Source organism: Anarhichas minor, unplaced genomic scaffold (genome assembly GCF_050575085.1).
Source record: "Anarhichas minor isolate MPS153535 unplaced genomic scaffold, ASM5057508v1 ptg000003l, whole genome shotgun sequence".
Lineage (NCBI taxonomy): Eukaryota > Metazoa > Chordata > Actinopteri > Perciformes > Anarhichadidae > Anarhichas > Anarhichas minor.
The window spans coordinates 5,642,167-5,669,712 of NW_027466449.1; the positions used below are offsets into that span (position 1 = coordinate 5,642,167).

The 27,546-nt window shown below is 41.2% G+C and overlaps 3 protein-coding genes across 7 annotated transcripts; all 3 read right to left on the minus strand.

Moving 5' to 3' along the window:
• Positions 1-524: 524 nt before the first annotated feature.
• On the minus strand, positions 525-17,589 carry ube4b (ubiquitination factor E4B, UFD2 homolog (S. cerevisiae)). Of its 4 annotated transcripts, XM_076094856.1 has the most exons (29): positions 17,279-17,589; positions 15,947-16,166; positions 14,616-14,751; positions 14,287-14,374; positions 13,827-13,971; positions 13,458-13,683; positions 12,734-13,207; positions 11,674-11,781; positions 10,469-10,610; positions 9,740-9,840; positions 9,443-9,557; positions 9,179-9,262; positions 8,555-8,611; positions 7,799-7,915; positions 7,597-7,695; positions 7,396-7,509; positions 6,973-7,171; positions 6,286-6,424; positions 6,069-6,168; positions 5,790-5,917; positions 5,518-5,616; positions 5,029-5,264; positions 4,781-4,907; positions 4,502-4,646; positions 4,109-4,243; positions 3,727-3,918; positions 3,053-3,227; positions 1,881-2,027; positions 525-1,662 (listed from the first exon to the last, which is right to left on the minus strand). In XM_076094856.1, the coding sequence occupies exons 1-29, from the start codon at positions 17,300-17,302 to the stop codon at positions 1,598-1,600; spliced, it is 4,137 nt and encodes a 1,378-aa protein (XP_075950971.1). In that variant the 5' UTR covers positions 17,303-17,589; the 3' UTR covers positions 525-1,597. The 4 variants fall into 4 exon arrangements, with proteins under 4 accessions (XP_075950971.1, XP_075950981.1, XP_075950988.1 ...); XM_076094866.1 differs by lacking the exon at positions 11,674-11,781; XM_076094873.1 differs by lacking the exon at positions 12,734-13,207 and having other exon boundaries at positions 17,279-17,588.
• A 1,683-nt stretch (positions 17,590-19,272) lies between these two features.
• rbp7a (retinol binding protein 7a, cellular) lies at positions 19,273-22,382 on the minus strand. The gene is made up of 4 exons (XM_076094914.1): positions 21,204-22,382; positions 20,737-20,915; positions 20,491-20,592; positions 19,273-20,357 (listed from the first exon to the last, which is right to left on the minus strand). The coding sequence occupies exons 1-4, from the start codon at positions 21,274-21,276 to the stop codon at positions 20,298-20,300; spliced, it is 414 nt and encodes a 137-aa protein (XP_075951029.1). The 5' UTR covers positions 21,277-22,382; the 3' UTR covers positions 19,273-20,297.
• A 150-nt stretch (positions 22,383-22,532) lies between these two features.
• Positions 22,533-27,522, minus strand: nmnat1 (nicotinamide nucleotide adenylyltransferase 1). Of its 2 annotated transcripts, XM_076094903.1 has the most exons (6): positions 27,485-27,505; positions 27,213-27,256; positions 26,989-27,111; positions 25,786-25,969; positions 24,591-24,712; positions 22,533-23,868 (listed from the first exon to the last, which is right to left on the minus strand). In XM_076094903.1, exons 3-6 carry the CDS (start codon positions 27,101-27,103, stop codon positions 23,468-23,470), a joined length of 822 nt encoding a protein of 273 aa, XP_075951018.1. In that variant the 5' UTR covers positions 27,104-27,111; positions 27,213-27,256; positions 27,485-27,505; the 3' UTR covers positions 22,533-23,467. The 2 variants fall into 2 exon arrangements, with proteins under 2 accessions (XP_075951018.1, XP_075951012.1); XM_076094897.1 differs by lacking the exon at positions 27,213-27,256 and having other exon boundaries at positions 27,485-27,522.
• Positions 27,523-27,546: the final 24 nt, after the last annotated feature.

Below are 27,546 nucleotides of genomic sequence, written 5' to 3' on the forward strand. Positions count from 1 at the left end.
TTTTGCAATTTTCACAGGTTTTTTTCAAGGTTTTTTCACGGTGTGCAAAAAATCTGAAGAGCTTCCAGACTGACGAAGGGTTAATCGTTTTCCCGGATAAGATGCAGTTTACCCTTAATTATGCACAACGTTTACATCTTGCCAATAAAATTGGAACAGTTGCCAAGTTCAATCCATTAGTTTATAACAATTACAGTAAGCTTATGCATTTGGGAAATCACATTACAAAAACTGAATTGGAATAAATGTGTAAGCATACCATCAAAGTTATAACTTGCATGCAATTCATATACTGTATATAGAGATTTTGATCGTGTTAATTGTATTCATTAATATGTCACCTTTGTTGCTGCATGTTTATTCTCTTTACTTAAAGTATTAGAGAAAATTATTTTTATACTTTGTATAATCTGACATTTTGTAGTTACGCTTGATGTAAGCGTCAATCTTTTCATAAGGTCAATAAAGGACCAAACAAAACCCCGACGGCATCAATCTTTGGAAAAAACTGACGAGTTGTGAAATAATGTGCATCATCATTTATTTCAGTTCAAAATCCTAGCTTCCAAAACAGGTATGTGGTTTAAGGAGATCCTTTCCTGTACAGTTAAGGTCAGCAAGGTAACGTTAAGTACAGTGCCATTTGAAAGAGACCGCCTTGCCGTGAGACGTCAGTGTTTCTGAAGAGCCGACTTTTAATGGTGCGCTCCTATGATGGTGTTACTGGAGGTCATGCTACATTCTCTCATGTTCCTTCCATTTCGCCTAAACGAGGGTTATTTGTCCATCAGAAGCTTAGGAGGTTCTTGACTTGAGGCCATGCACACGCAAGAAGTAAATTCCATCTATTGAAGTCAGCAGGGAAAATGAGACTAGAAAGGAACTGAACATACTGTATTTTGGTAATCCACTGCTTATCTTCCTACTGTACTCAAAAGCTGACATTTAGGATTAGTTAACGTTAGGTTACATCCTTAATGGATATTTCCTGTTCCGAACTTTCTCTACAAGCACAAACTGTGCAACTGTTAGCTCTGGGAAATCAGCATACATTATGTGGACTCAAGTTCACCATTGTCACAGTCTTAATAATGAAAACTCGGGGCTAGCAATTTTTATCAGAACCCACCCACTCTCTCCCAAATGTATTGCCCTCCCTTCTCCCTAAAATCATAATAGTTTAACGAAGCCAACAATACAGAGTATTACGAAACAAAATGAGAACCGTAAAGGAAAATGATCGATGAAGTGAATCTATGCGTCTCGCTGGTAAACCCGTTGGTGGTGGAAAGGTATTTTTGCAGCACTATATTGCATTAACTAACCTTTGTTAAATATATGTATATATTTTGTTAGATATATACACAAACTCATGAGAAAAAAAACTTAAAAGTCTTAACTTTATTATATTTTGTTTTTAGAACCATAATGGTTGGAGACAAAAAGGGTAAATGCAAATAAAAATCAAATCAGGTCTTTTTTTTCTTCTTTTTTTTTTCATTCAAATGTTTCTTGGTAGTAGGGACACTGAATTCAGGCGATTTGGACAGCTCTCTTAATGATGGTTAGCAGGCCAGACGTTGGTGACATGTGGTCCTCAGACAGGCCGTCCGCCCTGTTTCTCTCTCATCCAGGTATGGATCCTCTCCTTCAGCTCAGGGACTGTAGAGGCAACAACAGATTGTGATCAAACAAACTGACATTTGCAATCTAACAGGCAGTACTTTAATTTGACATTTTGGTGTCCTCTAATCACTTGCCTTGAATCTAAAACTAGATAGTTGCTTTGCCGTTCGTATTAGGAAAGACTTTTGCGCTCGCCTACCTTGAACAGAACTTTACATGTAATTACTGGTGAAATGGCATCGTGGTTGGGTTACCTGACTCCAGCATGCTCTCTGTGAGTGGCTGTCTGTTGAAGGGATCAGTGGGGGAGTTAAGCAGGTGACGCAGGATGATGGATCGATCCATGATGTTGCCCGAAGGCAGTATCACGGGGTCGGTCATCAGTGTGTCCATCAGAGGGTCTGTTATAATAAAGCCACATGTACATTTTAGAGAACTTAACACCGTCGAAACAAAAAGCGCAAGCGTCAAATGACAATCCTAAAAGTGAGAATGATCAGTATTGAAACATTTGTATTGTCAGCATATCCTGTTATCCTTTCTTGTCCTAATAGAGCTGAAACAAACATCATATCATCTGAATACAGGTAAACTACACTGGCTTTTTCAGTGGTCTTTGAATTAAGAATGAATAAACACTACCAAAAACAAAATTAACTAAACAGAAAACCCCCCAAACAGAATTAAATATTATCAGCATGTAAGGCATGGCTTCATACTTATGCGACATGTCAAAACCCAGCTGCTGAAACAATGTGTTTTATACGACAGCAAAATTGGCAACCACTAAAGAAAGTATCCCAATAAATACTCAATGAGAGCCTTTGATAAAGTGTGCCCTATATTGAAATGTTACAAGGTTGTTACAGGAGGACTCGTGCGTTTCAAAAATAAAACCTGGCATGGGAGATTTTAACCGCAGGGAAAGACGATACCCGAGCCTCCTGTGCGGCACACTCCAGTCGACCGTGGTGGGTAGGCTGGCATATCTGGGAATCAAAGGAGGTATGTGGGCCATGTTCTCTTACTAGATTATATTAAGTCTGTGGTTATAGGATAGCCTTTGCTCTAAGCTGTCAATATGACCTGTATGAGCTGCAAAAGCCGCTGCAAATGTGTGGAATTCAACAGCGATAGAGGCCGTTGAAGATCCTGTCCGTCTGCACTGACTGACCTGAGGTCACACCAGATTTCTAAGCCAGTGACTTTTTCTTCTTTGGGCCAAAGATTCAGTGACTTTTGTAGTTTAGGTAATAACAAAAAAAACATTTGTATTTAAAGTGTAAGAATTACCTTAATTGCCTCGACTGGAGATACAAAGCTAAAAGTTGCAGGTATGCTGCTTAAACACTGTGGACAAACACACATATGCACACACACACACACACACACACACACACACAAACACACACAAACACACACCCACCTTTGAACTCGTCAGGTGCGTCACTGTAGTCCATTTCAGATTGGGAGTTCTTGGCGACTATTTCCTCCACCTTGTCCGATAGCAGCTTGAATTTTTCAATGGCAATAGAGGACTTAATACCAGCCTTCCTCATCTTTGAGATCACCTCTTCAAAGAGCTCACGGCTGTACGACCGCTACACACAGACCAAAATGAGGGAAAATATATTAGGGAGCTGCAAGGGAAGAGCATCTTTGAGGAGATGCGAAAATTCAGTACCTTAACTGTCAGTCGTCTCTTTCTATATGCAAGACTTTTTCACAAACAAACAAATCATTTATCATCAATTGCCTACAGTCAAAATGCACACAGTAACTCATACACATGTTACAGTGGCTGCTTGAAAAGTCACATTAAAATGAACTAATCTACAGCATTTGGTCCCTAATTGCTTCCTGCTTGCATTATCCGGGAAGAAGTGGATATTCATGAAAACTGGGTGAAACACGGTATTACAGTCAACAAGTACAACAGTTTAATTCACGCTGATGTCTTCAAGGCAATACGACCGTGATTGTGATGATCTACCACAATCTCCTATAGCCTTTTCTCATGGCCATTATTCATCCTAACAAACGCCCACTTGTGCAAGTATTCCTTACAAAGTAAAGTAATCTTTGAGTGAAAATACAAACCTGGTCATCTGCAATCGCTTTAGCAAAGCGGGCACAGTCCAGCTGCAGGTAGATGTCGGTCAGCTGGTCTAACAGCTTCTTGGGCTCAAAGCCATACTTCTCGGGGTTCTCCACCTTCAAGTCCCGACACTTAGGCCCACAGAGCTGCTGGAGGTTAAAGTTTAGCATGGCAGCTAAACGAGGCCCCAGCTCCTGTAGGAAAAAGAAGGCACCGTTTAGAACAGCTTGTTGGGCTCACAGTGCCCAGTTCAGGCTGATAATGTTGCCCTTACGTTCATTTTATTGTATTATTGAGAACACATTTCAATTCATGGAGCCGAGAACATATCAAGTTCAAGTGAGATGATTTTTCAAAATGTCCAGTGGGGGCAGCGGCACTCACAGGCCTGAGGAAAGGCTTCTGGACCTGCTTGGTGAGGATGTGGAACATTTCAACCGTCTCCGTGGCCAAGGCCAGATAGGAGCGGGACACACGCTCATCCTGAGTCAGCTGGGACTGGCGACTCTGCTGCTGCTCCTGAAAGTTTGCAATTCATCACAAACAATATTATTCTGCAACAGTTACTTTCACAGTTCTGCAGAAATAGGAGTGAGGCGATAATATGTCGCAGCTCACACAACAACCACTTAGCGATCCTTTTGTCTTTGCCGCTTTAATTTAACACTGAAAAAAACTACTTTTTATGACTTAAATTCTGTTTCATTGCTGAAAGAAATTAAGCTAAATGATAACTGCTGTAAATAAATACAAGAGCCTATTATGCAGAGCACTGACCCGCGGCAGCTGGTCCCACTGCTCCTTGTTCTTCATCTCTTCTTGAACTTCGTGGATTCGCTTCAGAGACTCAAGGCTCTCGTCTAACAAGAAGGTGGTGTCATTAATCAGCATGTTGATGTAGCGCACAAACTGCTTGCCAGAGCTGGAGGGGAGTAAGCATGAAAGAAGATGGAAAAGTAGGTCAGATTAGAATTGATCCAAGTCAGACAGACACTGATTCAAACCTTAATTGTGTAATTTGTTTTATACGACACAAAGTGTCAAAAGCAATCTCACTTGAACTCCTCCATGAAGGTGCCATGGTGGGCAAGGTTCTGCCAGAGGCTCTTGAAGATGGTGCTGATATGGTACCGTATAGTGAATTTATCATAGAACTCGCTGGTGGCGCCGGTGTGCTCCACATCTGACCAGAGGAGACAGTTTATTTTAGTTAAAAAGGGAAAGGATCCATACTTTGCACTCAAGAATCTCCACTTATCCCATCCACTACAGCAGCTCTGAAATACAGAACACATATAACTCACCGGTGTAGAACTTCATGAGGGCGGGGACCAGCTGTTTGACAGACAACGGGTGGTTCTCCATCATTTCAGAGAATCGCTGAGTACGAGGCTGTACAGCGGGGTTGGTGACAAACAGCACCTCCACCAACTTGGCGATAAGGTAAGGGTTCCTGATGTAGTTCTGGCTGCAGATGAACACCACCAAGAAGGTGACAATGTCCTGGACACACGGCTCGTATAAAACCTGGGGAGAATACCTTGAAGAAGGGATGAAACAAAACAGCTTCTACTTCACTCTTGGCTTTAGTTTCATGTGTTGTATTGATAAATGTATTACTTTGTGTCTTTTCTTTGACATTTATTATTTATATCTCTCTCATATTATATTGTCCTTTCCTTCAAACAGACATGGTGCAGCGTGAACATTGTAATACTCCCTCCACAAGATGTGATTTGATAAAACATGGTTGAACAACAAGACAAGTGCACAAGACTGAACTATAAACTTACTGCACGACAAAAAGCAGAAACTCTGCCACATCTTCAATGTAGAACTCAGGCAGAGCAGCAAAGCTTTTGGGAATCTCAGGGTGCAGCGGCAGGTTAATGCTGTGGAAGGAATGAAGAAACACACATGGTACTTACATCTTGATTTATACACTCTGAAGGGAAACAGCATGACAGATAACAAAAAAAATAAAAAAATGCTTTGTGTGATGCCGCGTCGGTTCCTTTTACATCAATATCACAACAAACAGTCTGTCAGTGGCAGGGAGACTCACTTGGGGTAGGCAGGGTCCACCATGCGAAGAATGAGCTGGATGACTGTGCTGTAGAACTGCAGACATCTGCGGAGCAGGTTCTCATCCAGAAGGCCCACGTCAGCACAAGCTTTGGCTCGCACCAGTTTCTGACACGACAAAGTCACACACAATAAGGGTCACGTCTCCCTAAATATGCTGCGTCGTAGAAACTTGCATGTTTCAGCATTTGAGGATAGCCCTCTAATGTTGAATGCAGTAAATCGAGAAGTATTTGTAGGTCAGTGATGTTGAGCTAACCTTGAGCTGGGTTTTGCATCGCTTGAGCATCTCTCTGTGTCGACTAGCCAGCGGAGAATCTTTCCATTGGCTTTCACTGTTCTTCAGCTCCTCTACAGTCCTAACCAGGGGAATTAACAACATTAAAACAATCATGCTATGAATACATGTGTGTATGCGTGTTATTTTACAGTGATGTTGATCAATACATGCATCGTCCCTGAAAAGAAATAAAAACCTGTTCAGTTCGCGGATGGCCCGTAACCTGCGGATGTAACGTCTGCAGCCGGGCAGGATGGATAAATGGTGGGCGTGCAGCGTCAAGAAGAAACATTCGGTGGGGAACTTGGGTTCTGAGAACTTGCTGGTGTCTTCATCTGTCCATGAAAAGAAGAAAATTCAAATATAGAAACCACCATCAGTCACAACCAGTCTGCCAGCATCATTACTGTTAAATATCAGCTTTACTGCCCCCAAAAAACCCCAATAAGTTAATGTATCTTGCCACATATGTCCAAGATTGTTTATGCATTATTTCACCTGTAATGTACGACATGAATTGTATCCAGAACGGCATGTGTAGCTGCTATTATTTTATAAATGACTCCAAATAAAGAAGGCAGAAGGAATGTGGAGACAGTAACACAAGGATGACTCATCTGAAATGAATTTGATAAAAAAAAAAAAGGAAATCACAGATCTGGCATTTTGATGAATCACTCTGAAAACTGATAGAATGCAAAATGGCTGCGCTACGTGTGATTAACAGATTTCTCAAAATGACAGCAGGATACGAACGATGGAGTCAGCTTGCAGTAATTCAAAGCAACATAAAATATCAATAACGTACTTCAAGTACACAACATTTTTGTAAAAACAGTCCTCACCCTCATAAATCTCTATGATTATATTTAGGTCAACTTACGCAGTCCGGTCAGCCAGCTCTTCAGCTCCTCCATGGTGGCTTTCAGACGCGTCTCCTCTGTGCTGACAACGAGGCGACACCGTGGGTGGAAAATGTAGTACGGGTCCACCGTCTCCAGCTTGATCTTCATGCTCAGCTGTTGCAGCACCCATAAGAAGTTGAGCATGAAGCCGTCTGTAGACACCAGCTTGTCATCAGTCTAGCGGGGAGAAAAGAGGGTGAAGTCAGACCAAAGGATGTTGAAAAGCTACGACCGGAATATGAAGTCAGCATTTATTTATTTTTAATGTATGCAAACATTTATAACCGAATTGTATTTCTACACTTCAGATCTTTCCTGTGGGTGCACCAGTTTGGTTACTCAAAATTATATTTATTTAAATAATTCTGTTGAATGTGGAATGAATGACTTTTGTAACAAACCTGCATCTGAGCTTTCTTCACATTGTAGTTGACCAGAGCTGCCATGTAATTAAGCGCTGACTCGCGCGTTTCTCCATTTAGTAGGATGTTATGGAGAACTTTGAACAGGTCACCCTAAAAGAGATGACAAATAACTTCAATACATTGTTCTAAACACAAAGGAGAGCTATTTAATAAATGTGTTATGAAGCAGAGACTCACCCTAGCTGACTCCAGGTAGTGCTGCAATGATTGGCTGACGACTCGCGTGTTCTCCATGGTGATGGCCGGGCCAGAGAAATACTTGTCTCCCACTTTTGTCTGAAGAAAAATAAAAGCATTAAGATTACTTTAGGTCAACTCGACACTTTTCAGCATTGGCTGCAATCTAATGCTACTCGGGCTCATTGATTAGGTAACTCACATCATCCTCAGCAAACACAGAAAGGCTGAAGAAAGCTCCCACGTAGGAAAGTCTCTGGATCTCTCGGCCACAACCCGGGCTCAGAGGTTTGGGACACCACAAAGGCAGCGACGTTGCCTGCACAGACCGCCATGACAGACATTACATTGGAGCACATACGTTTTTTGGTTTTGAACATTTAACATATTTCATCATCTACTGGTGCTAGTAACCATCCCATCACTCGAGGTTTGAATTCAAGTGAAAGCCATTATGTGTCTGTCAACAGCCGGGGAAGACAATGAACTGCAATGTATGTATGTAACCAGCTCATTTAGTTTAAGTCACAAAGAAATAATTAACATCTTAATGTCACTTGAAAAGACACGCTGTAGTTATATTAATAAAAAAATAACTTAACAGTTATTAAGTGACTAAGTGAGCTTAATATAAACTCAAAGAACTCTGATTTGAGAGGTTGTTGCTGCTGAATATAGGCTCAGTCGTTTTCTACGCAGAGGGGAATTCTGTTTTGCCCTTTTTCTGTGAAGCATAAAGACGACCTGGCGTCATGAATAGAATAAACAGAGCACATTCTTTTGTGCTGATGTCAACCGGCCATGCTGGTGTGCTGAAGGTATAAACAGACAATCGAGACAATAGCCAGACTTGCACATACTTGAGTTATAGACAGCCTAAATAATCTGAGCCATGAGGACAAAATGATGAACACTTCAGTGCCATAATGTAGCTTTGGTCATGCAAAGGTATACTCACCAAACTGCACACTGGGTGAGTCTTTCCAAACTTGATTTCACAAAGCTCAGCTAATGCCTGTAAAAACACAACAAAAGAAATGCTTGAATCACATTTGGTTTACAGGTAAACTGGGTTACACGGTGTAACAAAGTGTGATTATTCAATATATAATCTACTCGGTGCATTAGTAAGAAGCTAATTAAACCAACAGCACGCATCCTGCTAAATAATTTGACACACGGCAGTTGTTGAAAATAAACTACTTAAATACACCAAATTCTCAGAGAGGCCAAATCACATTCTAGTGCTTTGTGTACGCTCGGATGGATGGTGAGATAAAATTAGATTAGATTGTCAAAGTAGGAAGAAAATCATCATCATATCCATCCAAGAGGAGAAGCAGCACAATGGCAACACTATTATACTGAATATTCAAGCATGTCTGTCCACAGATTTTTTATGCTGAACATCTAGAGCTCTTTCTACATCTAGAGCTCTTTCTACTGAGCAGACAGGTTGTCCGACTGCAAGGACCTCATTAATCCCGGTTATGCTACAAATCCCCTAGAATTCGAACTACATTAAGTCTCAACTCCTGCTTGGTACTACAGCACGAGTCAGGCCAGGACAACACCTCCTCACCATAAGGGGGAATTTAAAGTTGTCACTGTCAAAGGAACATTCTTTCACTGCAAGAGCCAGCCCATGGAGGATGGGGATGAAGATCTGAAAAACAATAGAGCAAAACATGTCATTCATCACATCAGAGTGTCACTCTAACGACATTCTGTATGAACTGCTACCTCAAAGGTTCATTCTGCACCGCTGTATGCTGGGATAGGTTTCGGCCCAAGTGACCCTAAATGAGTATTAACGTGCATCTATATGGATGGGCGTGCTTCCCACCTGACTGAACACCCCTTCCTCCTGGTGGGTGATGCGCACCAGCTCCTGAATAAAGCCATACGGAAGGTTTCGACACAGCAGATAAGGTACCAGCAAAGACTGATGGAGAGGGCTCCTGCACGTAGGAAACAGAGAAGCATTGTGCCGGAATTAAATAAATAACGTTTCTCGAGTCAAGCTGAAAGAGTAGTTGCTATGGAGACTCGGGCTAAAACGAGAAGGAACAGAAGATGTACAAATGTATTAAAAGAAAATAACCCGAAGATTGTCACAGTGCGTGTGGCTGGGCTTTCTTACCGTGGCTGGGTCAGGGTGCCTTGCAGGACCAGGGCAATATGAGAAATACACTGAGAGCGAATGTTGCTGAGAAGCTGGCTGACATTTGGTTGGCTACACACCTGAGAGAGAAACAGAGAAAGGATGAGAGGAGACAGCTAGAGGCGTGATAAGAATGTATGCTGCTGATTTCACAGACAACTCTCTCCAGACTTGATTCACAGTTTTCTCTCATGAGCAAAACGGCCGCTTGTTTCCAGACCATCTGGCCTGCAGCTAGTCTGAGGTACTCACTGTTCCTCTGTCCTCAGGACATTTTGTAACCAATTTAGACGAGGAGACTTATTAGGCCGGGGCAATAATTAAATGTGAAAATGTATCTGAATGGATTTTAAAATCAGAAGTCTGCTTATGGGAATACCTTAGTGTAGTAAAATCAAAGTATCGTCTTAATCTGATTACTCGATATTTCTGAGCATGAAATTAAACATTGTAAGTGTAAAGCTGACTTTTTCTCCTCTAAAATTCCACATAAAATGAGAACATTTAATTAGAAGTAAAATTTTAAAAAAAAATTCAATTCCCACAAAAATAGGCTTTATCGTCTTCTTATTTCATAAAGACTATTTATTGAATTACCAGAAAACATGGTAATTTGTGATATATATCGTTGGCAAGATATGAAATAAGTAAAAGGAACACAATACTTTTAGCGTAAACATTTCTTCGGTCTTACAGACAGATACTCACCTTGGGAGCTTTCCTCTCCTCCATGCCAACACTGTCAAAACGCTCAATGAGGTAGTTCAGCATCTCCGTCTCTTTGCAGGTCTCAATGGTGAAGCGGTCGCTGGCTGAATTGCAGGACATTCCCCCTCCAGATGCACCAAGACTATAAATGTAAAAAAAAAAAAGTAAACAAGGACACAGAGGGGCTCATTAAATAACAGAAAAACATCACAGCACAGAGATACGCGATTAGCATCAAACATAATCATGTATGTATGGTTAACAAACTCAAGCCCACTCTCAGGGGTCCTGAAAGAAACAAACCATAAAGCATTAGTGACAGCATTGCAGCGTCTCAGTAATGGGCTCTTGAAAGAGAAAGCGATGATGATATTGATATTGAACAATAAAAGGCTGTTTGCAGAAAGTCTTTGAAGCTGATATTAGGATTCAGCTTGCCACACTTAACTGACACATGTAGTGACAAGCGTTGAAATTGCCGTTAGTGGTCTGCTGTAACTGCAAATCCTGTATGCACGCTGCTTCAAAGCACAACAACCCTTAGGAGGTAGTGAAATCAACTTTGTTATCCGTCCATTGAACGAAGGCAAAGCAGCAGTATCACCTCTGCCACAGGCCGAATAGCAATGCAACTTTGTTCATGGCAGTTTCTCCTGAATAAAGATGCGATGCAAGTTGAACCAAACCTACATTTAGCAACTATGCAGCAAAACAAACGTCCATAGAGCAGGGAATCAAGACTCTCCTAATGATACTGCCCATGCATTTTATGTATGACATAGTACACTGCATGTAATCGTATTCATTAACATTAAAAATGGAAGTCAACCAACTTAACCCAAAAAATAGGGACCACTTTTCCAGGAAAATGTCTTACAGGATTTTGAAGGTTCAGGGCTACAAAAACAGGGTTCAGTTACTGTTGCAGACCTAAAGCCCAATGAAAGTGTATATTATACGGAGTTTCTGCAGCTCTGTAGAAACAGAGTTTAAAACTTGCCACCACTTTATACATCAAAGATTATAGTTACAGGACAGTATGTCCAAAACAGTTACCACGCTCTTTAAAGACGGCTGAGCCTACACCCCTCTATCCTGGTGTGTTTGTGCGCAGTTAGTGGAAAGCCTCGTGGGCCCACTGGAACATGCAGTGGACACATAACTGAGCAAGCAAACACAAACGCACACACCGTGCAGCGGTGTACCTGGACCCAAACTGAACCCGTGCAAAATCCTCCTCCTCCCCCTCAGAATCTTCATCACTGCTGTCCTGAGACATGTCGGAGAGGGCAGAGAACAGGACCGACAAGGGGCTAACATGACGAGGAAAGGACACGAGGGGAAAGGTTGGAAGAACAGAGGATGTTGTGCAAGCATGAGGAGACAGAGGAGAAGTGAAAAAAACATGAAGACAAATGTAGAATGGTAACAGGTCCAAAGAAAAGAGGACAAGGAAGAAGGAAGCACTCAGAAAAGGATGCTGGAGGGTTGCATGCTTGCTTGAAGACTATTTCTTGTGCTGCTTTTTAAATATTCATTAATGCCATTTTGTCTGCGGCTTTAATACACTGTCAGAACATTTTTTCAACAAATAACTGAACGGACTGTCGTGATCACTCATACAACTTGTCTTGAACAAGACAATGCAAAGAGGCGTAAGCCACATCTTATTTGCTCCAGAATTTCATAGCCAGGTAGGACCTATAAAACATGTTTGTTAAACTATATCCAATATTAGTCATTTGCAAATGGGTTAGACCTTTTAAATTAATACGTTAGCAACAAGCAATGCTAAAAACAATGTCTGTTAATTGTCTAAACACCCTGTGTATTAGCATTTTTTGTTAAATCTGAAGTAATGTATTTGAAAATGCATTGAAAATATATGGAGATTGAAATGTTTAATTATGTATTTTGCTAATTCCCCCAATCTTAATCACCATTTGGGTATTTGTAACAGACTATACTGTATATATACTGCATATTTTTTATAACATTGCTGTTGCAACTCTTTTTTAAACTCAGGAAACGCTAAAATATCAGGTTGTTCATTTACTTTTAGACTAGCAGCCTAAATACTAGCCAGTTGAGATCATTGTTTGTTTGTGTAGATGAGAACTGACTGCATGAAGCATAAGAAGCAATGTACACAACAAAGGCTATCTGTTCACACCCAACCTCAAATCTGGTGGTTCACAAAAAACATTATGGTTTTAGTAAGTTTGCTCGCTCTACACACTGACATGCAAATGGAAGATGAGATACCTAGACGGTGGGATCCTGGAAGCAAAGGCAGCCTGTCGGGTATTCGATCTGGGAGAAGGGGGCACCGTGGAGAGGGGTGTGGAGGAGGGTTGGTTGCGAACCCTAGGTGAGCTCAAGGAGAGGGTATGGGGGCAGGGAGGTGGCACAGGAACTGGGGTGTTAGGAGGAACAGAGGGCCCTGCGGGGCTAGGTCCAGGGATGGTAAATCCTCTTTGACCAGGACTAGATGGGGAAGGAGCCCCCCAAGGAGAGGTGACAGAGTAAGGCCGATAGCGTTGCGAGATGGGCATGGGGGCAGATGGAGGGTTGAGTGTGTGTCGTGGAGTCGCGGTAGCGGGTGGGCTCGGGGGCACAATGAATTGTGGGGTAGAGGTTGTGGAGGGGACAGTGGGTGAAGTAGGGGTGGGGAGAGATGGGGAGGTCCTCTTGGCTGCATCCAAAGCCATCGCGTGAGGACTACCACACCCATACAGACTGTGGACAACATTGAGACGATGATTGACAAAACTCATCGAACAACGACGTCTTAGAAATATAAAAAAAATGATCAAAGCAAAATCACTACATCTAGAAGAAGAATAAAGCAGTTTCCAATCACATGATACCAATTAAATATCAATAAAGCACACCTTTAAGGAGGAGTGTAGGTGACCAATTCAGAGCCTTGATATGTCTCAGTTGGCAGTTACAGTCAAAGCTCGTTATACTGAGTCAAGGTACTTGCCTGGACAGAGAGCTGGCTCCAAAGGACCCTGCACTGGGGCCCATGGGGCTGCCACCTTGGCTGGAGGGCTGCACCAGCGTCAGACGGTGGTCCGGGGATTTGGCTGCTGCAATTGGCTGAGAGGTGGCGGTCAAGCTGGCGAAAGGGTTGTGGACACGTGACTGTGTGGACATCATTAAGACTTCCATCAGGATCTGGCCGATCAGGTCTTTGAAGTCAGAGTATACTACAGGAGAGAGGGGGGGGGGGGGGGGGGGGAGAGAGAGGAGATAACAGTCAAGTTAGAAAAAGTCAGTTGTAGAAAATACTTGCTTTTTCACAGTCTGTCAGCATATTATGGTGCAATAAAGACGTTATTCAATGACATACCATCTTTAGGGTTCTGGTGGAACTCTGCAGCTATTGAAGGGAGAAAGATGACATCTCTATCCTGCTCCTTCCACGATACGCGGAGGATCTTACAAATGAGCTGCAGAGCCTGTTCTTCTGAGACATCCGAGTTTGCAGAGGGTTCCTGAGGTGCAGACATTAGAGAATAAATGCCAAATGGACTAGCATTACTCGGATTCTCATAATACTCTTCTCTCATGATCACTCTGGTCTATCAAGAGACTGGTATGTATCAATCAACTGCAATAACTGAAAATGAAACCAAGAATAGCGTCTATGGAAAGTCCCTAATTACATTCTGTAAATACCCAAACACTCCTTTTATGTGAACTCATTTAAAGACTCACCTGATCTCAAGATGGGCATCAAAGTCAAGTAGACAAAGTAATTGAGGATAAAAGACCCTCTGTTTTGAGTAGTGTTCACTGCTGCTGTTTACCTTTTCAGGCAAGTTCCTCTTCTCCCTGCGATCGCTGTCCTCCACCTCCATGTTCTCTATCCCTGAGTCCACATCCACCTGGGACATGCTGGAATAAAACAGAGGATTATTAAGTCTTTTCATCTCTAAGCAGACAATGCAAACACTCAAAAACTCAGTGGTCCATATGAAGCAGCACATTTAGAACTAGAAAACTAAACAAAACGAAATATTTTTTACAGACACCTTTCAATCCTACAGGAGAGGAGTATTTGATCATCAAGACATAGATTTTTGGTGGAGAATCTATTTTCATGGCTAGTACAATATCCCATTAGAAAAACTCTTACCTCTTTTCACAGGAGGCTGTGTCGATGTCCATGCTCTGCGACCGGGACAGACTCTGGGACTGAGTCTCAAGGCTGTTGGAGGGGGAGCTGGAGAGGGAGCTCACACCCTCGCTGCTCTGACTACCATATACCACCCCTGCAAAAGCAAAACACCACAACTGAGCACCTTTGCAGGTCTTACATTCGTTTGCTTTAAAATTCTAGACTGATCAAATCTCTGCAATTGAAGGCCCCACACTTTGGAGAGACCTACCAGAGGAGACACGGTTTGCAAAGACAGTTTCATCCTCTAGGTCTCCTCTAAAAAAATCATTTTGGCTCATTTATATTTTATATTAATCATGCGGTGATGCCTCTGATCACATTTTTAATACACTTTTTTAAAGCTTTAAGCAGCCACTTTAAGTTGTATTCTTTGTGTCAAGACTACTGTTTTATTGAAGAACAAATTGTTTAGCCACACTAGGTTAGGATCAGCATGGTGTGCCATACCTTTATCAGCCCTGATTAAAGCAAACAGGTAGAGAGAAAGCTGATTAACACCCAGGATTTTACTGTGGGCGAACGGCCGGAATTAGCAACTCACTCCTGGTTGCACAACAATCATATAATTACCAACAGTTGAGTCAAATAAATACTGTATACAGTGGTTGTGTCAAGTACAATATTCATAAAGAAAAAGCATTAACATGAAATGAAGGCTTGCATGATTGCCATGAAGAAAATCACAAATTTCACCAATTATAACAAGTACCACAGGCCCTACAAGCCATAAAAGTCAGCCCTGTATAGCAACAACACCACATATATGCATACCGTCAAACAATGCCAGGAGATTGTCAGTCTATCCATACATGACTCACTGGCGAATTTTCTAGAGCAATGCATAAAAGCATAATTTCTCACTCTGCAGAGCAAGCCAACACTTTGTGTCGCACAGGGACACTGGGGATCACAACAAGCTGCTGCTGTTGTTGTTTGTGGGAGTATGACGGGTTCTTGCTGTACAAATATCAAGGTCACAAATACAAAGGTCCCTTTCAGTGTTGAGCTCAGACTAACAACCAAGATTGATTTATCTTTCAGGCCTCAGAGACAAATATCAAACCTGGATGAGTAGGATGATAGAGTTAGACTAAAAGATCGCAAAAGAGGTTGAGAACAATAACACTATGCTGACAAATGGAGAAAGCTGACTGGATCCTGACCCGTTGTTAATATTGATCCTAAATCATAAGAATTTAAACTTAAGTAATTCTTGCAATAACCGTCATTTTGACAAACTGCCTGAATACACGTCAAACCTGTAGATCTGACTCAGTTCTTCTTACCGGAGGTGCCCATAGGGGACGTGGCAGGGGTACCACTGTGGACATTGAGCCCCAATGATTGAGAGGAAGCTGGTGGCAAGGGCTGGGGTGCTGCACATGAGGGTCCAGGGAGGGGTCCTGGGGGGGTCTCTCTCTGTGGAGACGTCAAGGGTGTGCTGAGAGGGGTGCCGGGCTGTGACGTCTGTCCTACTGCCAATCGTGCCAGTCGCCTTCTGCGGATCTTGAATAACATACAAGCAAATTTACATATTCACTAAAAAGTACTATGGTTGCTCACTCTACAGACCTGCATAGTGGGAACTTATTTTGTAACAGGACTGTTGAAATGTATACATGATTAGGCATAATTGTTTTAATATCTTTGGCACAATCAGTTTGGATACAATAAGAAACGTACATCAATACGCTTTTTGCATTACCCATCTTTGATAATTAGTCCCAGACAAAAGACACAATTGATGGAGTGAGCGGTTTTCATTCACAATGTAACCAACCTTACGAACAAAGTCAGATGTGAGGAGGCTACTAATCATTGGCAGAAGAGCATTACGCTACTGTCGTAAATTAACAGCACATTGTTGCTGAGTACGGGTCCAAGGTGACAAAGAGGGAACACTTTCTAAAACGATACGTGTTGCCCAAGTGGAGCAGCTCAGTGGCCACATAGTCGGCCCACAGTTGATTGCACAATGGTGGCCCGGTGTGTTTTTTTTATGCTGAGTCGTCTCGCAGGCTAATTTTTGTCTGTTAGCAAAACAACGTTAGCAACTGACAGCTAGCTCACCGCAGGAAAAATATGACAAATCAATAATATGAAGGTGTAGAAAAAACATATACCACGTGAAAACAATTCAGCGTATTTATATTAATTCAGTCGTTTTATATGTAGGTAATGTAATCCGCGGGCCAGCTTGTGCACAACCTCTATAGCATTACGTTAGCTAGTTAGCATTGTGCTCCGGCTAATTTAAATTGCCGTCCGCTACGGGTAACGGTGACAGAAACACATGAACCACATCCAACATACAGTTAAATCCCTCAGTTACATTTAATGACTATTCCCAATAAACACTGTACGGCTCGCGTTGGTTAATGTGACTTTGTGCTAGTATTGAACAAGCAATGCATGTGTGATTTTATCGAGGATACATTTGTTCAGTGTAACAAGGCTAGCCGCTGAGCTAGCTTTAGTAGCAAGTCGGCTAGTGAAAAACCATTTGACATGAGGTCCGAAGAAAGGGAATTCATTTAAATCCAAAATTGTAACGTTAGCAAAACAGAGCTACATCAGTTATCGTCACTCTTTTTGAACGTTTTCCAGTGTCGCCTCACCTCGTCTGCGCTCAACTCCTCCATCGCAGCTAGGTCAGCTAGCCTTTTCACTTTCAACCGCTTTGATGTGTGCCAGCCAGAGCCAGCTAGCTAGCTTGTATTAGAACTAAATATGCATAGTCCAACTCGATCAACAAATAAGTGTCAGTCTTGATTGTCTTCAAGATACAAACTATGACGCCAGTATACGGAGGGCGGCAAGATACAGTTCCTCCAAAAAGTCTCTCGTTTGCTAGTTTTCTACCAAGAATGAAACAAAAAGAAAAGTAGCTAGCTATTATACGTCAAAACACAAGGGCGGCCATTTTGGTTCTACACTGTGTCACGTGACTTAACTACTGGGGGAGGTGTGAGGCTTCACTGTGTCGCAAAGATAAATGTGATATTTCACCTGTTATGTGGATATTCTTGTGTCAGTCAAATGGTTTGCAGTACTCATGAATTGACTGCTAGCTGTTCTAAATTATTCCAAATCAGCCTTTTCCTCCTAAAATACAAACAGCACATGTAGTTATTTATTAAACTCAGTGTGCATGAGCACTCAGTGGGGCACAAGGTCATTACAAAGAGATATTATTGGTCTATTCAGTGGTGCTTGCTCATTTAACTGTCTGCTGTTTATGAGACATAAATCATAGGAGTGTCTGACAACTCCACCTGCAATACTTGACCATTAGTCTACTTTGAAAAATCTGGTGTGATTAGTTTCACCCTCCATAGAGTAGGAAGGAGGGTTCTGCGACAAAGTTGGAGAGCCGCTGCCTTTTCTCAGATGATCAGACAAGTTAATACACTCAAAACATTTTGATGTCCAATATATTAAATTACGTTCACTCAATATTTCAGCCATCTTGGCCTGAAAAGTTCAGACCAAATGTTCATCACCGTTAACGTCACTGCTGCAGGGCTGTTGTGTTGACCTACTTTGATTTATTTTGCTGGTGATGGAGGTGGTTCGGGCAATGGAGAGATGCAATTGCAGGATAATTGAAACTTAGGTAACAAGGTTAGTGTGTGCATGAATTGATTCTTGGGCCCCTCGGGGACAGCACAAATCAGACTGTATCAACAAACAAGCTTACATATTATTATGCTCATATAACAGGAGCTGTAAGAGAGACAAGAGCAAATAGAGAAAGGCCCAAATGTTTTTGATTAAATAACACAAATACAATGACTCACCACACCAATATGACTCATTGCACTATACTATGATGTCACATTATACTAAGACGTCACACTATATGATGACATAACACACTATACTAGGACACGCAACCATGACTCATTACACCATACTTTGACACCTCACTTATATGCATTGCACTTGATCAATACACTACCTCTAACAGACTTGGGGATCACAGTTAAAAGCTCAGTTCTTAGTGAAACTCCGGAACTCTTTGCTTTAAACTGTCTGCTGTTTATGAGAGGAGCTGCTGTGATTGGAATCATTGACGCTTCCGTTAACTCCACCTGCAATATTTGACAGATAGCCTACTGATACTTGTCTGATTGAAGGACTGCGATGTCACAGATGTTGTCACCAGATGTTGTCACATCACCCTACACTATGACACATCACACTGTTAAATCCTGGAGCCTTTTAAATATTAATTCTGTCAAGCATGAAACTATGCAAAATTAGAGATACATTGCACACCTGTTAAATATTATGACTTAGGTGCTGAATCAATCAAATAAAGGACTTAATACATTTTACAAACAGTTTTGTATGACAGTATTGCTGAGAATCAGCCTTCATATTAGACAAGACAGGAGAAAAGAAAATAAGCTTTACAAAATATATATGTAGATTGTAATGCAAGTTCTTGACTGTTATTGTGTTATTGCTGAGTGTCTACTGGATTGTAAAATAATGGAGTTCCTTCCACCTAGTGTCACATTTGGCTACCAGTCACAATCAGAATCAGAATCAGAATCAGCTTTATTGGCCATGTATGCTTACGCATACATGGAATTTGTCTCCGGTTTCCACTCCGCTCTCAATGTACAAACACAAATTTACAATAAACAAGAAAATATATGTATAAAGAATAAAAAAGGGCAGCAAAAAAGTAGAACGGATGTAGGTATAAACATTTAACAGCTATATACAATATAAGTATAAATATATATCCGAGAGAAAAAGTGTATATATATATATACATGTGAACATAAACCTATAGACAATGGCATGAATTGTAAGTGGTGGTAGCTCAGTAAGTAGCTCAGTTCTTAGGGAAACTCCTGAACTCTATGGTTGTTGGGAGTAAGTACCATCTCTTGAAGCTATAGATGGCAGATTAGCTACAATATACCACATATTATATCACGGATTCATTATATCACAGTTGCTGCCTCCATCATCACCTGTGGGATGAATGACACAGGTCAGATCTATGAGTGAGAGAACCCTAATAGCACACAATCCAAGGATATAATGACAAAAAAAACTAATTTTATTAGGCTGTACAAAATTCAAATTATACTGTATTCCTCATACCCTACGCCTCACTTTCTGTTGTACAACTGGGTATACATGTATCTACATCAATTTTTTACGAATAGCTCAACCAAATGTCAGATGGTCAGCACAAGCCAGTGCAAAGGAAATATATTTCAAATGTGTCTCATCAGACTATAGAGATATGGAAGAAACTAAAAAGCTTGCACTTAATAGAGCCTACATTGACCAGATTAAAGGTGACAAAAACAGGCTTGATGCTCAGTTTTACTTTTTATCCGAGGCCAAGCACCACTGAGCTACAAACCAGTGTAGACCAGACATTATCTGACACAAATAATGCAGTGATGCCATCTAGTGGTGTAAATCCACACCCTCACAGGAAATGCATTTTCTCCTGAACCGAGCATTGAAGTCACAATACAGAGAAAATCCCACACATGTAACTTAATTTAGTGTGGTTTAGTTATTCAGAGATTAGAGTGGTGAATCTAATACACGATGCCTGTCATCACAGAGGAACTTCTTCAGAAGAACATCTTTCATTTCTCTTCACTCGTTCCCTTTCTTCTTGAAAACCTGCGTGCAGACTTCTCCTTCACAGTACAGCTCCTAAGTCACAGAAATATTTATTTAATATGCTGTATAGTAAAATGTCATTAACAAGGGGAATTCAATGAAATAAGAGTTGAACACTATGTGGAAGAAATATTATTAAATCTATAATCTAAATTCATGTTCTTACCAGATACAGCTTGTCCTCTTCAATCCAGTGAGCCCAGCCCCGGTTCTTCTTCTCTCCAGTCTGCTGACACACCAGTTTATTCCCCTCCCATGTCACCAGTGACTGCACAGTCGGCAGAGAAGAAGAAAGAGTGTAAATTGCAACACAGAACAGGTTTAGCAGCCTAAATAAAATCTAAAACATATCACATGATCTGCAAACCAATTGCAATCATTAGCACACAATTCACCAGGCATTTATCTTCACCTTGAGATGTCTGTTGTCCAGTCCCTGCGTAATCTCCTCAAACTCCTCACCCGCTCTGAAGGAGATGGTGTAGCTTCGGATGGTGCAGACAGTTTTGATCGTGTACTTGTCCCCCCGCTGCTCAATCACCTTCCTCTGCTTTAGCTTCAGAGCAATCTTTTGTAAGCAAGGGCTGATACCTGGAACGGTAGAGGAAGTGTACTCTCTCTCTCTCTCAAACTCACCCACAGTCCCATGCATAATATTAATAGCACTGCAACAAAAGTACATCCTAATGTCCCCCCCCCCCCCCCCCCCCATGTGGCAATGTATTACACTCCTAGTGCTTTATTTTATGTTGTATAAAGTTGTATCTGCATTTTACAGCATAATTAAATCAGAGCTATAATTGCAGACACTTCAAGTCACTCAACAGAGATTCAGCATCTGAGAAAGTTGTTGGATTACCACACGCTTTAAGGACTTACCCATTGCAGTCATGTAGCCATCTAAGTTGTCATTGCTGATGATGTCCCATGTACCACAGAGGCTGGCTGGCATTTTGATGACCGTTTTTTGTTCCTCCTTCTGAGCTGTGTGTGCGTGAGCGTGCGTAAAAATGTGATCCTCAAACTGCTAGGCTGATGAGGAGTTCCGAAAAGACTCTGTTTCGTGAGAGACCTGGTGTATAAAGGTAGTTGTTCCTCTATCAATTTGCTGTCACCTGAGAACCATGTAAGACGGAGGGAGGAGCTCTAATTAGTGGGTGTAAAAGGAAGGCCAGACATGTCAGACTGGTCTCACCACTGACTAACACACCCTTCAGAATTAACCTGGCTTCGCACATTAATTGCACACACATACACACAAACATAAGGAAAAACATGTTGACCTTCATATTTGGAGGAATGCTTAATTATTTGCTTAATTATGATCCTTCTTGGGTATTTACATCCGTTATCCCATCACATTACAAAAAAACAGTGTTATTATAGCCACTCAAAATCTATAAAAAAGACAACACCTCTTGCTCACTCCTACAGCTGTGGATAAGCATAACTCTGAAATGCTTATTATTCATATTCAAATGAAAATGATTTGGCAAATATTTTTTGTCATGCAATAGCTGTTTAAGACAGGACCTATTTTTCAGTTGTGACAATCTAACTCAAACCTCCCTGGCTGTTTTTATCTAAATGACCAATCACAATGGCACACCTATCTGTGCAATGGGGGAAGTAATACTGACAGGAATTGACACACCTCCAGATTGAAAGAAAATGAAACACACAGCGCTTGTCCAAACATTAAGATAGTATTTCCTCCTTCGTTACTTCAAGAAGCAAAATGAAAGCTCAGACGCAGGTTGTTTGGCTCGAAACCAGCCAAACAACCCGCTCAAGGTGGTTTCCCACCGAGACTCTACATGTGCATAAACAATGTCATAGGCAACTGACGGGGAAATAAACAGTTTGATAAGATTAACATGACTCGATGTGATGAGAATCAACCAACTCTTAACCCAGTTAACAGTAACTTGGCTTTTAAGTTTGAATACTATATTCATGTAATGCAATCTACTACCATTAAATCAACAACTTCAACTTTCATTTCAACACATTACTGTCAGTCTTCAGTGAGCAGGATTTGGTTATTTCAGCTATTATCTTCTGTCAGTGATGATTAACTGAAAGATAAGTTAACCCCTGCGGACAAACGTTTTAATCAGACAGAAAGGGTGTCGATTTTAACACTTTCCTAACTGAGGATGATGTGTGGGACAATAGCATCGGAACAGCAATGAAAAGCTCCTGAGGTGGGAGACAAACAGGGTCCTTTATTTCAATGTCGTTTAATCAATCAGCACTATAGAAAAGACCACAGGTGAGTGCCAGTTTACAACAACAATGGAAGCCAAGAGAGCATTGAGAAGCCTGCTTTCAAAAATGTGTATTAGCAATTGAAATTTACGCTTTATTTTTTGTCTCCACAATGCTGTCTTTATTAACTATATTCTTTTTAGACTGTCAGTGCAAAATGCTGCTAGTCTTGTGTGTTGTTTGCTCAACATATTCATGTACTTTACTCTAACAACATCTCTGAAAACTGTAGTAAAGTTTAAATGAAGTCTTTCATTTTGCAAAAGACTTGCTGCTTGTCTGTGCGGTTGTGTGGACTGTGTGTAGTTTTGACTCAATGAGCCCCGTTTTCAAAATCGTGCTTAAGCAACAGTAAAAAAAGTATCATAAGTAAACATGTTGAAAGCATATTGCCTGCTTTAACACGAGCGAGTGCACGAACAAACCGTGCTCTAGGTACAAAAACGTGGTGAGAGTATACCGAAGCATTGAGGTAAAGCAAATAAATTTGTTCCTATCATATTTCATGAAACACTAGACGCACTGTAGGCTGACTACTTCACACCAAAATTGTGAATCCATAGTTCAATAAGCACACAACAGATTTATTTCTACAGCAGCAATGACATTTAGATGACCTCCCAGCCAGTTGCGCAATTATTGTTTTTTGAAATTGTACTTTTCCACACACACACACACACACACACACACACACACATGCATGTATCCTAATTTAATTGTTACTAAATCACTTCCCTCTGAAAAGTCTATGTAGATTTATCTTCTTAAAAAACACACCCATTACTATCTGTTCAGAAGGCACTGGTGGACGCTTGGATTGTGAAACACAGTGTAAAAAGCTGACATCCCTGTTTCTGCAGCAGTACACTTCCTCAGCTTGAGGAGGCATCCGAGTATCTCTGAAGAGGTGCTAGAACCACGTCTGCATTCTTCTCCTCGCTCTCCGCGCTGTAGAGCCCGTGCTCTCGTATGAAATTAACCACGCCGTCTGGCAGCAGGTACCTGACGCTCCGACCGCGCCGCAGCGACTGGCGCACGTGAGTGGCTGAGATCTCGTTGGTCACCCATTCGTGGACCACATGGATGTTCTTGCGATACTTCCACAGCATGTCTGATTTGTGGATGAACTTGTGGGGGTCACTGCCGCTGCGGGTGATGCAAACCAAACCGTAGCGGCCCACAATCTCAGCAATATCCTCCTGCTTCCACAGGTTGGGTACTCCAAAGGACTCGAGGACATCAGCCCCACACAGCAACATCAGCTGAGGGCCGTCTGAGCATGAAGAAAGAATCGTATCTTATTTGTGTATTTTAACAAAGGTACTAAGTGATTTAAAGAGCAAACAATAAAAGAAAAGGAAAATGCACAAAACAGAGAGTGAGATCATAAAAGTAGCGATTAGATGATCAAACACTGGATACTCAAAATTGAAGCTAAGAAATATATACATACATATTAAGTATTTATAAATGCTGTTTTACAAAATAATTATTTATCAAGAGACATTACAGTCGTTAAGTTTAGTTTAGTTATGATGGATGTCATTGCTTCGAAACCACTTTAGCTACATTCAAGTGATTTACAGTTTTGTAACCAATCAGTGCTCTGCAGACTCTTTTTAAATCATATCTTAATTAATTCAGTATCAATAATAGTTACGACTTAGAATAGAATGCACTTCTCCTGCTCATGTATATATTCCTGTGCAGTGCAGCCACATGCGAGAGATTCACGCGGTTTAAACGTGTCAGTAGTGTGAAGAAAGTTGTTAAATTGAAGTGTCTGAGTCTTACACCTTGCCTGTCTCTACCATAGGTGGTGTGGGATGGGTGTCACCCACCGCACACCACCGCACCCTGACACCATCGTCTCCTGTTATGACTTAAACTGAATACAATAAAACACGAATACGTGGAGGCAGGATCAGACTTGTCTGGAATCGGGGATTGGAAAAGGGAGGAGATGAAAAGAACACACGATCAAACATGGCTTACCTCTCCTTGTGCAATGAGATGATTTCTCAGAATTTTCCTCTATACGTCTCTTTTTTGCATACTTGACCGTGTCCACATCATCGTTGCTCTGCTCTGCTGCAAGCAGCTCGTCATAGTGATGCCTAAGACGATACAGACAAAATTTAGTATTCAGCCAAAACACTTCAACTCTATTTCATACTGTGGATTAGGCCTCTGGGAACTCAAACAGCAAACAAATGTCCTTTATCTCTAAAGTAAAATGGATGATTTTGTGACTGTGCTTTGCACTTAATATGTTTCTTATTTACCACATAAAATTTATTTTTAATCAAAATTCAACTTTAAGTTTCATCTTAAAAAAACTGTCAACAGTGTCAACATTTCTTCAGCTCAGGTTTTTAAGTTGAGTTAAATGCATTTTATTTATACAGCCCAATATCACACACAGCATAACACTTCCTCTGTCCTTAGACCCCCACTTCACACAAGGAAAAACTCCCCCTAAAAAACCCCATGGAAGAAACATCTGGAAGAGCAACTGAGAAGAGATCAATCCTCCTAGACGGATAGACGTGCAAAAGATGTCATGCGTACAGAATAACCAACATAATTAAATTAGAGTAAAGACAATCCAAATCCCTAACTTAAATAGATTTTAGTGGCAAATATATTTTTTAAAAGCCATTTAGAAAACGTGTCACTTTTCAAAGTGACAGGAAAATAGTTAAGAAAGACTTATTACCATGATGAGAAATAATGTCACATATCAGGTTAAAGTTCGATCAAAGCCTTAACTTTTACATAGATATGCAATACTGGATTTAGAGCAAGATTACTCTATTTATTACATTAAAAGCTTTGTGACCCTGAGTATAACTTCAAGGGTTTTGTGCACTGTATGCATCAACTGCACACATGATACAGGAGTTACTACAATATCTCGAGAATTCAGCGAACATCACTCGGACACTACTTACTTCCATCATTCATCACTTGCACTTAACAATCACATCAAATTACAAACTGCTGGAGTGGCTGTCATTACTATCTACTGTGGTTATTATGTTAGAGATTTGGTGAATGGGTGGCTTGAGGTGTAGTCACTGATGAAGAAGACTTAGAGGATAGCCGAAAACAGCAAGCAAGGAAACTCTGAACTCAGGTAGCAATAACAGGCACTGCCACTAACAAGACATAAGAATTGTAAACTTACCGAATGACTTTGGTTGTCTCCACCCAGTCTGGCTGCAAGCTTTCCCAGGAATCTACTGTGATCCAGTCTGAGTTCTCTGTGGACAATCTGGCCATCTCCAGACGATGGCTGGATTCAATCAAACCCTTCTTCTTATAGCCATCACCCACCGGAGAGATGATGCCTTTCACCACCCTGTACTGACCTTAGACAACAAAGTAGTGTGAACAGATGGTTTATAACGATGGCACAGCAGATACGGTAACATGTTAATCTCCACGCGTGATTCAAAACTCGTATGATGAATTAGAAATACATTCTTTAAAGAGTTTCTTCACTCAAACTATGATTTAACAGATTTCCTTGCGTCTAATGTAATCTAGCAGCGGTGAAATATGAATCAAATGCTGTAATTTTGAGGCACTTGATTATTTAACTTTATATAAATTATTATATATATCCATCCATCCATTATCCAAACCGCTTATCCTGTTGAGGGTCGCGGGGCGCTGGAGCCGATCCCAGCTAACATTGGGCGAAGGCAGGGTACACCCTGGACAGGTCGCCAGTTCATCGCAGGGCACATATAGAGACAGACAAACATTCACACCTACGGGCAATTTCGAGTCTCCAAATAACCTAAGCTGCATGTCTTTGGACTGTGGGAGGAAGCCGGAGAACCCGGAGGGAACCCACGCTGCAACGGGGAGAATGTGCAAACTCCACTCAGAAGGACCACCCGGGATCGGGGGTCGAACCCGGGTCCCTCTTGCTGTGAGGTGACAGTGCTAGCCACTACACCACTGTGCATATTTTTATTTATATATATATATATATATATATATATATATATATATATATACACACACACACACACACACACACACACACACACACTTTGGCTCAAGATAAGAACTTGATACTAGAGCTAGCATTACAACAAGATAAGCTATATGATGATATAACTAGCTCTGACAGAGGACATACTGCTGCATAATGAGTATTTTCCCTTTGATACTTTAAGTATACGCTGCTGCACATAATTATGTACTTGCTACTATAAATGAATGCAGAGCGTAATGTACTGGATGCATTGGAGTATTTATACATTATTGCATTGCTACATTTGCTTAAGTAAAGAATCGGAATACTTCTTCCACCACTGGTATCGAGTTATGCATACCAGCCTCTAATATTTAAAGTTTAATTCTCATGTCACTCAACCTGTGTCCTCCAGATGATCTCGAGCCAGTTCAAACATCCTCAGGTGCATGTTGGTGATTGGGTTGAAGGACCCGCAGGCCAACAGGACCACTCTGGTCACACTCTGATCGTCCATGCCTCGTACTACAACGGAGAATGTGCAGAAGAAAACAAAGACTGAAGTTAGTTAACTAGTTTAACTGTTTACGAGGGTCAGATGTCAAACATCCCTCTGGCTCTCTCACCTTTGAGAGGAAGCTCTATTCGCGCTTTACCAGAGAGTGAATGACTATGTGATAGGAGTTAAGAGGACAAGTTAAGAGAAAGGAACACTACAACGTTATGGTGAGTTAGCTAGCGTCTATTGCCATTCAATTATAAACCGTAGGTAACGTTAGCTTTATTTGTAACCAGGCAACGCGAGCATGTCTGTTGGTACAGGATGCTCAAGCAGAAAACAAAGGACGTGTTTACTATCATAGAGAAATATACATAATGTAAATATTCATTGCACTACCAGGAGAAACTTCTGCAGTCTGCTCTGTAATGGGGCACTTCCTGTGTGGACGTTACACTAAG